This window comes from Gouania willdenowi, chromosome 18, assembly GCF_900634775.1.
Source record: "Gouania willdenowi chromosome 18, fGouWil2.1, whole genome shotgun sequence".
NCBI lineage: Eukaryota > Metazoa > Chordata > Actinopteri > Blenniiformes > Gobiesocidae > Gouania > Gouania willdenowi.
The window spans coordinates 14203068-14215890 of record NC_041061.1 but is presented as its reverse complement, the minus strand read 5'-3'; the positions used below and the strand labels follow the sequence as shown (position 1 = coordinate 14215890).

The 12823-nt window shown below is 39.6% G+C and overlaps 1 protein-coding gene across 8 annotated transcripts in view; it reads left to right on the top strand.

The window, feature by feature from the left end:
- The window catches only part of ppargc1a (peroxisome proliferator-activated receptor gamma, coactivator 1 alpha), a 387008-nt gene that overhangs the window by 352816 nt on the left and 21369 nt on the right, over positions 1–12823 (top strand). For 3 of the 8 annotated variants that reach the window (XM_028474257.1, XM_028474259.1, XM_028474261.1), the window contains exons 3-5: positions 7037–7231; positions 9256–9381; positions 10967–12308. In XM_028474257.1, coding sequence (XP_028330058.1) covers positions 7037–7231; positions 9256–9381; positions 10967–12308 — 1663 coding nt within the window. The remainder of the gene's footprint in view (positions 1–7036; positions 7232–9255; positions 9382–10966; positions 12309–12823) is intronic. The other 5 variants (XM_028474258.1, XM_028474260.1, XM_028474262.1 and 2 more) reach the window with 3 other exon arrangements.

Here is a 12823-nt window from a genome sequence, read left to right as displayed (position 1 = left end):
TGTGGGAGCTAAAGATAGAGTTAAGTATATAGATTGTTGGCGTTTATTTAGGTAATACAGCATTTTTTAACATTGGGGTCGTGACCTCACGTAGGGTCACCTGGAATTTAAATGAGGACACCTTAAATGTTTAGTAAATGATAAAAAAAAAGAAAAAGATATATTTAACGGAATTTTTCAAATTAAAACCACACACAATCTTTCTATACCAGTGGTTTCCAACCTTTTTTTGCACAGTGACCCTATTTTGATATCACTCGTGTCAAAATATATGTCAAGGTTTTGGTTTTTCAGGAAATTTGATCTGACATGTTTCAGCTGTCAATCGCCAGTCTTCCTCAGAGGTGATTGCTTTGATGTATTCCTACGAGCTCTTTCATAAGGAGAGCATCAAAGCATCTTCAACTTGTCGGAATTAATATCAAAATATCACAGATTTTTTTTTTTTTTATTCTATAAATCGTTTTTTGATTGTATTTGTTATGATGTGTAATAAATACAGAGTAGCCAGGATTAGTGACAAGATTTATACTGCATTTTATTTACTTTCATTCCTTTCTCTCTTTTAGATGTATATTTGAAAAAGGGAAAGTTTTGTTGTTATAATTTGAAAAAGAATAATAATTCAAAATGTTAAAAAAAAATATTTTTAATCAGTCATCAGTTATTTTTTTAGCAATTACTAGACATTTCAGGCGACCACACATGAGATCCCGACCCCGAGGTTGAAAAACACTGTTGTATACTGTTCCATACTTTCATTTTTTAAAATATTAATCTATTAATATGATCAAAAACTACTAGATAATTTTTTTTATATATTAAAAAGAGGTCACGATACAAAAAAGTATGGAACCACTGAGGTAATGGTTTATTTTATTTTCACGAATCAAATAATTTCTCTAATTGCATAGTTACTTTTATATTACAAAGTGGGGAATATGTTCACATTTTTTGTTACATGGTCAACAAAGGTTTTAGGTTAAAGCCTTTTTTGGCAAACTAGCATTGTGGGTAGATGTTTGACATTTTGGCAGAGTTTTTACTCTAATTACTGTCATTTTGAAACCAGTGTCTCATACTGAACAAAAAGGTAATCTGTTTGGATCCTGAAAAGTCAGATCTTAATTGAAACGGGTTGTGTCAACACGCAGAATGTTATCACTGTTGGAGTTTAGTCGATCTTGGATATCGATTTTGTAAAATATTCATAACATAACATACAGTAGTCATCTCTTTCATCCGCTACATCTTCCAAACATCGATGCTTGATTGTCAGATAGAAGCAAATACCTGACAGTATTAAAGCTTGTCAGTATAAAAGTGAAGACACATCTTTGTACTTTGTTTCTGCTTCAACTGGTTCAAAAATGGGCAGGTTGATGTAAAATGACTAATTCACGGCCTGAATTGTTTTCCCACTACTTAAAACTCACAAAGCTTCAAAACTGACTCCGATATTCAGCATCAGATACTTCCTCAAGCAGTATTTATGATTCATGGTATAACAAGAATCACTTTTTTGCTTCCTAGTCACATGGAAAATGGTAGAAAACTGTAGTTACATGTGAGCCATTGACTCCCCCTGACCACCGTTGAGGTTTGCCGCTAACTTTTATGACTTGGAACAACATCAGGTGGTGCCAAGCGCTTGCCTCACATCCACAGACTACACACAGAGGAAGTTAACAGTGTTATGTATAGTTCCATTGCTGCGTATAGGCCATAATCACCCTCTCTCCATCTCAGTGAGCTCATGCTAAATGACCAGACCTCTCTGGTGGCTGCTATGATTTGTCTTTCTGCTGTGCATCACGTTATACCTCACATTCCCTCCCTCCTTTCCCCTCCTCGACCCCCCTTTTCCTCGCTGCCATATGCTGCGCCTGTGTGACCGTCCAACGTGTCAGGCCTGACTAACGCCTTAGCAGCGAGGCTGACTTTGATTTATTTCCTCTGAAATCTAGAGGCCGAGGATAATAACACAGAATGACATTATTTGTTTATCAAATTCATGCCTGCTTTTCTTCGCCGACTTGAGACGTGATAGCAGCAGTTTACTCGCCAAACAAGCACACTCCTACTCAATTTATGATCGGGCTTTGATTAGAAAGTCTGGCACGTAACTTAAGCTCATCCAAGAGGATGCTTTTTGAAATGTTGACAAAGCAGGAAGCGGAGAAGAAACAGGTTGATGATTTAAAGCTGCTATCCACAATAATCTTTTATGAGACAAAATCATACTATATGCCTCATCGATCAATAAATCAAACACCATTTCATCCCCCCCAAAAAATGGAAAATGGTTGAAATGACTGCTTAAACGTGAACAATCCATTTGTTGACATTTTCACGCATTGCATTGTGGGATGTGGACTCACGTAAACAGATTCTTAAGATGCGTTCACACTGGAAGCGACTTCAGCGACTCGATTGCATTCAAAATCAATGTAAATGACGCAACGTCAAGCAACCTCCCTTCAAGCGACGCGACAATCGCAATTCCAGCGACTCAATCACACTATCTGAGTCACTGGAAGTCGCTCAAAGTTAAAAATTTGGACCATTTAAGCGACTTCCAGTGACGCTGTGTTGCGTAATCCAATTGGCAATGTGTTTTTAACTGACGTCACTTCCCCAGTAGCGGGGTAGATGAAGCAATTAAACGAGCAAAATGTGTGACTACGTTCAAGGGACTCATCACGGGTGATTTAGGCAACTATAGTCGCTGAAGTTGTGTTCGGTTTGAACGGACCTTCACCGTTTTTCGTCAGACAAGGAGAGCAATGTTTGTCTTGACACCATTTTTGTTCCAGTCTGTTCCCGCCATTCTCCGTGATATCAGAAAAAAGTAAAAATACTTCTATGCATCCATCTCGGCGCCTCCACAGCCCATAAAGCAGGGGTGTCAAAGTCAATATCGTTCACGGGCCAAATACAGAGCAGTTTATCTCAAGTGGGCCACAGATTTTAGGTGGGAAAAAGCTCAATCTCAACATTAATGTTGAGATTGAGCGTATAAATGATATATAAAGAGTGTAAGGCACCGTCAATATCCAACCAGTAAATGATCCCTGCAGAATCTCCACTTCCAAACTGTGATTTTGTTACAAATTATTGTATAGGAAGTTGCAAGATTTCCAAAAATTTGTCAGTTCTTCCCACAATTTGCGATTATATATGACTCTGCTTGTGTGATATAGGCACGGGAAATATGTGAGCACCTGCAAATATTGTGTAGTTTCATTAATGAAATTAGATGGGTTGAGAAATCAAAAACTTCTATATTTGGTATTTTGCACATTTATGATTGTTTTCTTTGTTGTTTTTACTTTCTCCACGTGGGCCAAATTTTATGCTCTATAAGGGCCACATTTGGACCCCGGGCCTTGAGTTTGACATTGATGCCATAAAGAAATGCTTGAATCGAAGAGCAAAGCCTCTTTGATTTATTGATATATGAGCCCTACACCAAGTCTTTATCTAATAAGTGTTGTGGGTAGCAGCTATAAATAAAACAATTCAATGATTTACTCAGTTGTAAGAATTTGGTCTAATCTAATGAACCGGTCCATCATCTTCACATTTAAATGCTATGATCACCTGCTCTAAAACATCTTGTTATTAACGTTTGATTTTTGATACGTCCCACATCATGAAATTTGCAAAAATCAAAAAAACAATTAGCAGTTTTAATTTGGCTATTGGCCTTCGTATTCACAAGTGACTGTTTGTTTTAAAGCACCACCTTCACCTTGTATCAGTCTCATGAATAGTATCTCCTGGAACACAATGCTACTCTGTAGAAGCCAATAAAAGCGTTAAAGGCAAAGGACAATCGCAAAGACAGTCTGCCTGATAACAAAGAACCTCACCAAATAACAAACGACTGAAGTTGGCTTTCTTTTCTCCAGTGTGGGAGAAGCTTGGGTGAAAGAGTGGGGGAGCACTTGCCAGCATGTTTTATGGCTAATTGAAGCGTTTGGAATAAAACGGCAGCAAAATGGCACCCTTTAGAATTGGAGCAGGGTTAATATATTGTGATCCCACAATTAGCCCAGGATTGTTAAGATCTCTTTAATTCGGTGAGGTCCATTAAGCGAGACGGGCAAGAAAGTGTTCCTGCCGAGACAGTTTTTCTTCTCTTGTCTTTGTTCCTGTGGTTCTCTCTTTCCCTCGACGGTTTGCTGTATTTATCAGTGGAAGTGGATTTGGCCATCAATAGGTTGCCAGGTTTCGCTGTTTTTTCACCGTTTTGACGTCAATTCAGATGAGGGTTTTTGTTTGGAAGTACACAAGTGAAATCACCAGAGTTGTTGACTACAGATTGCATTTGGTTTCGAAACGTCAAGATATGTCGTCATTCAGGCTTGGATATTTGATCACTTTGGCTTTCCAAGGTGGATGGAGTCACTGAGGCATTGCTCTCCTCCCTGTGTGTAAAATTAATTATGTGAATCCCAACTCTCAAGCTCGCTCATCACAAAGAGAGATTTCGCAATAGTCTCTTTCAGAATAGAAGCTAATTTGTTTTGGACCTTAAGTAGAGCTCTTTTCTTTAAAAGCTTATTTGCAATGATTGGAAACTCTGCTGACTTTGTATGTGTGCTATGCTGGGATGAAGGCTATGTTTGGTTGAAGCCATCATCTTACCTGCTCAGGACTCTGGGTAATAACATGAAATGCTGGAAATAACATAGCGAGCATTTCTACAGCACCAGGTTCCAGCACAATGGATTTTAAAGCCCCCCACACATAATTAAACAGCAGGCCCACCTCATACAAAGCAATTTCCTGCAAGGTATTTGCATGCCAGTGTGGCATGGCCCCAATCTACACTGTTATCTTTGAGAAATATGTTCCCTTTATCATTTATAATAATTACCAAGTGTTCTCATGTAGACCAAAATCTATTCAGCTTGCAATCAGATTACCTTCATCCTCACTATTAGCTAACAACGTGAAGATACGTGTCATAAACTAAAGCTTTAAAAATAGACACTATCTCATTGGTTCTCCAAAGCTTCCCCGCAGAAACACCAAAAACAATGAGTCATTAATTCAGTCATTTGTTGAAAATCAAATTTGCAGATCAGACTAGTGGGTTGAATTTTTTGTTTGGAGGCGCGTCTCACCCGTGAGGAACACAAATTCATCCCCCTCACGTTTTACAGAGGGATTCATTGTTGAAAACGCATTGGTGCAGGTAGATTGATTGAATGGTGAAGCCAATTGACGAATCCGCCGTTCCGAGAAGGTAAACAAAGAGTTAACAGCAATGAGTAAAGTGTAAGTAAAGTGACGAACAATGAGTAACAGGTGGCCAAAAAAGTCCATAACTGGCAAAGTGACTAAAATGGGCTAAAAGCAGTCAAGAGAGGCAAAAAAATTTACAAAAAAGAGGAAATGGGTGGTACGTAATGGCAAAAGGTAGCTTAAATGGCCAACATGTAGCAAACAATAGTAAAAAGGGCAAAAATTTGGAACAAAAAGAAGGAAAATATAGGGAAAAAAATGAAACAAGTGGTATTTATTGGGCAAAAGGTAGCTTATTTGGATGAAAAGTGGCAAAAAAAACTAAATGATTAAAGAATCAACAACAATTTGATATAAGTGGCAAAAAGAACTTGCAAAAATTGAAAATTTAGGAAAAAATTATATTTAATGGCAAAAGGAAGCTAAAATCTGAGAAAACAAAAAATGGTCACATTTTTTAAAAAAGGGACAAAAATGGAAGAAAGAAAGTTGCAAATTAGCGAAAGAAAAAGGTAAAAAAAAAAATGGGGGGGGGGGGTTTCCCCTTTTATGGTTTTCAGTAGGAATAATAATTAAAATTAAGACAAATAGCCATATGTTGAGTATCACTGACTTAATAACAGCTTTATTATGGTTTTAGTAAATTAATGTAATAAACTAAATGTAATAAACTCACTTTTAAAATCGCTGCTCTACTCCTACTTGGTGGGAGAAGTTACCTTTGCACGTAGGATAACTCCAAACCAAGAAGTACCAGCTACACATGGGATTCGAACCCAATGTCTTCTTGCAGTGAGGCATAATTGCTAACTAGAGAAAGTGGCACTTTTTTTAAAATTTTTTATGATAAACCCTGACTTTGATGTCCACACAGGCCTAATAATAGATATACATTGATGATAATCCCACTGTGTGCGTAAAGGGATTTGTTCATATGACTGCAAAACATCCTAGGGTGACAATACAGTTTATCTCTCTGTTGTCTTAAAATCCACCGAGCTTTTATGGAAAAAAAACCCCAAAACAAAACGTTCACTTCATTTCACAATATATTTGGATACTATATTATTTTCCTTTGTTGACACGTACAGTTATTCCCATAAACTTTAATTTGTTCTAACCTGTATCTGTTTACTAATCTCTCATTCTTTTTATTTCTCCACTGTAGTTATAATCTCAGCCATTACACATACAACTGTAGTAGGCACACAACTTATCTAATATATCACAAATGGAGCTGAGGGGCCAGAACAAGCCATATTCATTATGAAATGTTAATGGTATCAGCTGTAATGCCAGCATATGAAGTATTTTTTTTGCATTAGTTTGTTCTCCTTGTCTTGAGGAGGTTGCTTTCCAACATCTTGTCAACAATGTAATCATAAATTCTTGAGGTGACTAGAGTCCACTTCATTGCAATTGTTCCTACTCACAAACAGCCACTACATCCCAACACACTGCATGCCATTCCAGGCTTTCGTAAATACTTGCTTCTTGTCAGTCCTGGTAATGGGTTTTTGGGGAGCGATATTATTTTGGTCCAGTAAGCTGCCTGCTTAAAATATGAGTGACAGGCTTGACTCTGGCTGTCGGAATAGATTGAGCTCTGCTGCTCCAAAAAATGTACCCACTATATTCAGAATCTGAGTCTTCAATACAGCCACCCACCACCTTTACTTACATGAAATTGAAAAAAAAGCTGAAACTTCTCCTTACTCAAATATCCTATTTTTCCTCCCTTTTTTTGTGTCTGTCTTCCCTTTTTTTTTCCTCTCCTAAGAAGATAGATGAAGAAAATGAGGCCAACTTGCTGGCAGTGCTTACAGAGACCCTGGATAGCATCCCGGTGGATGAGGACGGATTGCCATCGTTTGAGGCCCTGGCAGATGGGGACGTGACCAATGCCAGTGACCAGAGCTGTCCCTCTTCTCCTGACGGCTCACCAAACACCCCAGAGCCCGAGGAGCCTTCCTTGGTAACATCACTAGCTTTTGTTGTTATTGTTGTTGTGATTCCTGCCCCTACTGCAACCATCATCATAGTCAATTCACAAGCTCGTACTGTAGCATGACCTCCAGGCGTCTTGGAAACGGAACCGTAGTCTGCTAGACGATGCATTATCCCAGACTAAACCTGCATGTTTGGGCCACATTGTAAACATTCATGCCAGCATGTAGATTCATGACCAATCTGAGCGTTAACATAGGTTTGTGTAACTTAGTTGTTGTTTTGGCTATTTTTGTTTTTGTTTTTGCAATTTTATATTTGTATTGTGTATTTTTGTTGTAGCTTTTTACATTTTTATTGTCACTTTGAGTGTGTTTGAAATAGTTTGGTGTATATTTGTTGTTGTTTTGTAGTAATTTTGTGTATTTATTTTATTTTGTGTGTGTTTGGAGTCATTTTGTGTATTTCACTCTCATTTAATGTGTTTTTGTTTTTGTTTCGTGTGTTTTTTTAATTTTTTTGTTGGTTTGGGTATAGCGATCTTGTGTATTTCTTTGGAGTAGTGTGTTTTTTTTGTTGTCTTTTTTTCATTTTGGATGTGTTAGAAATATTTTTCAATTTGTTATTTTGTTGTAATTTTGTGTGTGTTTGGAGACATTTTGTGTATTTTTGCTGTTGTTTTGTGTTTTCGTTGTCATTTTGTTCATTTTTCAGTTATTTTGCAGATAGTTGCAGTGATCTTGCATATTTTTTGGAGTAGTTTTGTGTGTTTTTGGTTTCCCTTTGTGCATTTTTTCTGTAATTTTGGGTGTATTTGTGATTATTTTGTGCATTTACTTTGAAGGATGCATGTGGCCCCGTTAATATTAATGGTATTGTTGCTGGTGTATAGCAGACATGGAAAACTGGCGGCCTGGGGTCTACATGTGGCCCTCTCACGAAATGCACAAAATGACAGAATCAGGCAGCAAGCAGGTGTAAAGTTCATAATCAGTCCATTTTAAAGAAAAAAGCCAAAAGCAAAAATCCAAAAAGGCCCGAGGAAAACCAGGGAGCAGGGTACAAAAGGCAGCGGGACATGAGGAGGTTGACATTAACAATGAACCGCAATCATTCTGTGTCCAAGCACGCAGCTAAAGAGTGCGTGTCTTTTTTTTAAACATGAGACAGCTTATCACTCACAACCCAAACACACCGACATCACTGGGAGGTGGAGACAAATAAACAGACAGATAAATTGACTCGCAACACACAAAACAACAGCAACAACAAAAAAAAAAAAAACCAAATGAGAGGAAAATATGCGAAATGATTTCAAAAACACACAAAAAGGCAACAAAACAAAATAACATTAGATACAATTACCAAACGACAACAAAAACACAGAAAAACAATACACAAAAAAAGTCTGCAAAATGACCACAAAATATACAAATTGACTCATAACACACAAAAAAAACAAACAAATGAGAGGAAAATATGCACAATGACTTCCAAAACACACAAAATGTCAACAAAACAAAAAAAACATAAAATTAGATACCAATTGACAACAAAAACACAAAAACGAATACACAAAAAAAGTCCCCAAAATCACAAAATGACCACAAAAATACATATATTGGCTCATAACACACTAAGCAACAACAAAAAACAAATGAAATGAGAGGTAAATATGCTTTATGACTTCAAAAACAGACAAAGCAACAATAAAAACAAAGAGAGAAATACTCAAAATAACCAAAAAGACATGAATGACAATGAATTTGTGTTGTCATTGTTCTTCCCTGTATTAATGCTCACATTGGTCAATATTTTAAATGCTGACATGGACGTTGAATGAGTGGATCAAAAAACATTTTTGTGGCACCGCATTGAAGAAAGTTTTGCTATTGTGGTACACATTTATTGCTATAAAGGTTTTAGCAGGTCTATTATTTTAGTACACATTGCATATAATCAAGTGTAAAAAACAATGTTCATATTCAAAACAATTGTTCCCCTATGTCTCCTTGCTTTTCCCTTTTCGACTCTGTTTGGGTCCAATTGCAGCTGAAGAAACTCCTGCTGGCGCCCACAAACTCCCACCTCAGCTATATTCAATACACAGGTGGCAAGGCACAGAACCATGCAGCCAGCAGCAACCACCGGATCAGACCACCACCTGCCGTCGTCAAGGTAGGGACACACACAGACGCATACACACACACACATGCACACACACACATTGAGTTTTGTGCTCCTGTACACCAGAGCGTCTGTTTATCTCGCTCCCTCTGTCTTGTTTCTAGTTTTTCCACCCTCCTTGCCACATTTTTCTTGTTTTGGTGGCCGCCTTCAGAAGACGTTAGACTACTGCTCAAGCAGTCACTATCCCAGGGGGCTATCCCGTAATGAAAACAGGCTGATTGCTGTTGGGCTTTCTAGTCGAGGCATAGGGAATGTTGTCTCATTAGCTCAACCACTTATCCGCCATGGTATGGAGCCTGTTTTGGAAAGAAAATACGTTCGGCTCTCTTGTAGTGAGATTAATGTCTTGAGACAAGATCAAAACCTTTGATCTAAAGTTTTCATCTGTCAGGAAAAAGAAACGTTTTTATTTATTTTTTCTTAAAGAGTGGAGGTTTGATTATGACCAGGGTTAGGGTCAATTTTAATTGTAATCTCGTAATTGATAATTAATTACAATAATGGTATATTTATGATTGTAATTGAAATTTTAAAAATCTGTTGCTGTCGTATTGTAATGGAATTGTAATTGAGTTGAGGTAATTTACTTTGTAATTGTATTTGCCATGAAAATTCTATAAAAATGGTCAATTATAATTTAATGCAAAACTTACAGTTCTGTGTACAGTTCTACACATACTGTATGTAGTTAACAATTTTACATTTTACCATTTAATCGAAGGGTATGCTGACACAAAAAGTGTATTTCACAGCTGATTTAGGACCCGTTATCATAAGAGATGCTAACAGAAAGCTAACACAAGAGGAAGGTTAACTTTCATTAGGTTATTTATTTCAGGCTTTAGTAATTGAAAATGTAATTGTAATTGACTTTCCGATGATAAAAAATGTAATTTAAAAAAATGCTGTTCACTGTAATCGTAATTGAATTATAATTGAAGATGGGTAATCAAAAACATAATTGTAACTGAAAAATGTAACTGCCCCCAACCCTGATTATGACTATACTGTATGTAAATTGAGTTTGTTTGCAAATAATGTTTGATTATAGGGCTGCACGCATAGAGGACTTGTTTTGTTTTTCTTCTGGAAACACTTTCACTTTAAGGTAAAAAGTCGTCTGTATCTGATTGGATTGTGAGGTAAACGCATCACAGACAGACGCGCATGTGCTCCGCAACCAATGCAGTGCCTTAACCTTACTCGCTGCATCTATTTTCATACTGTGCCTTTGAGTCATCCATTTCTAGAGCAGGGAGAATGAGGACTCCCAGAGGACACGGTGTGCTTGCAAAGAGGCACGGTTGCGCTCGGGGGGCCACGCAATTAAGATGATGGGCGTACGGCACTCCCACCATCGCCTCCCAGACAGCTGAGCAAGTCCAGTGCTCAGGCTGTTTAAGTCACTTTTTTTAGCCTCTCTGTGGCTTTTCTTTCTTTTGTACTTTTATTTCTGTGCAAAATTCTGTACTTGACAGTTTGCAAATTAGATCAGCTGCACTGCCCAACACATAGAAAGGGAAATTCTTACCCTAAGCAAGCTTTAAACCAGTCTGTTTTTTTTCCTGGACAGGCAGAGAACCCTTGGAATGGCAAAACAAGAGGGGGTTCCAGTCAACAGAACCGTCTGGTGAGGCGGCCTTGCACTGAGCTGCTGAAATACCTAACAGCCACTGATGACATCCTGCTCCACACCAAAGCCAGTGAAGCCAAGAGCACCTGGGGGGTTCCCAGTACCAGGGACAAGAGTGGCCTTGGTCTTGGTGCCTCTTCTTCCTCCTCTTCACCATCCTCATCATCCACTTCCTCGTTTTCCTCCTTGTCTTCCAACTCGTCTTCCTCGTCCTCTACCACCACAAAGAAGAAGTCGGCTGTGTCATCACCACAACAACAACAACAACAACAGCAGCAGCAACAACAACAGCACCCGCCGCAGCAGCAGCATCACCAGCGAGGTGAGGGCAGGGCTGCAGGCGAGTGTAGTATGGCTGGTCTTGGGGCTGGGAAGTGGCAGCATTGCACTCACGATGACGGGGTTGAGGAATCGGAGCGTGCCTCTATCCCAGTTGGCCACAGAACCTCCACCTGCGGCCATTCCCACCCCAAACCGGAGCACAGGTCGCCCAGTGAAGAAGGAAGGCTGCCAGGCGAAATGGGCCGCCTGGCTGCCGCTAGGTTCATTAGGTATATGCACTCTTATTCCCTCCCTCCCCGAGAGGTGAGTCACAGCTGTGAGCATTGCCGGGAGGCTGCGGGTGCCACTCAGGCTTGTGAGGGCTTTGGCAGACAGGGCCGTAGCAATCGGGGCAATGTTAGCCGCACACCACATAGGCACATCACAGTGACTATAAAGAAAAGAGATGAGAAGGCAGGGCATCCATTGCTAAGCCAACTGCTCACCTCCAAACAGAAACCAAGCCAGTATAAGGCCAAACCATTGCCTCCCAAGCCTTCACATAGCACTCATTTGGCAAGAAAAAGATCAGAAACACCAGCCATGGCTGTTTCTAAGGTTGAAGAGAAGGAGTTCAGAGAGACCACTAATCATAGACACCAGGATGTGATCTTTGATTCACCGCCCCTGTTGTCACCTCTCACCTTAGACTTAGGGAATTGGGGTCACCACTCAGATCCTGGGCTAGACCTGGGCTTTGGACTAGTGCTAGGGTGGCCCCCCCAGGGTGTCTATGGGGAGGATTTTGTCCATGATGATGCTTGTGATGGTGTTGTTGACGATGATGATGACCATGTCATGGGAAGCCCTGCAGCTGGGCTCTTTAAGGGCCTTCCAAGCCCACTCATCCCAGACACTAGCTTTGCAGAGCCCACTCCTCCCTGCATCATACAAGGGAAAGGGCCCCCACACAGACAGGCACTCAGCGAGCACCCCGATGACCAGGGCCACCCATTGTTAGGTAATCATGACTGCATCCCCCCACTGGCCTTATCTCTGCTCTCTCTTCTCCCTTTCCTGCGCTAACCAATTCCAAGTTTGATTTCACTAACCCCTGAATCTAATGTGAATCTAACAGTCATTCTGAGGGCATAAACACAGTGACAGCAAACAGCCTGCTCGCCAATGCTTTTTGGTCCTCGAGGCATTCTTTAAAATTCAAAAATAATGAATTCCAATGAAAATGGAGGGGTGGGAAAAGGGGCCGAGCCTTGTCTTACAACCTCACATCTTGTATTCATAAAGACGACCTTTGAACTCTATTTGGCTGATTAAGCTGAATGTGCTGAATCTGTACATTTTTGACTCAGAGCTTGGGTGTTGCTCTTAAGCGTCGTGCTACTAAAGTCCCGTTCTCTCAGCTAGAACACAAGTTGGCCAGAGCCTCGGGCAACTGCACAAGCTTCCTTGACTCTCCTTTCTTCTTTCTGTTTCCCCCCTGCTCTGGTGTTGGTGCATGCAAATATGACCTTTTTT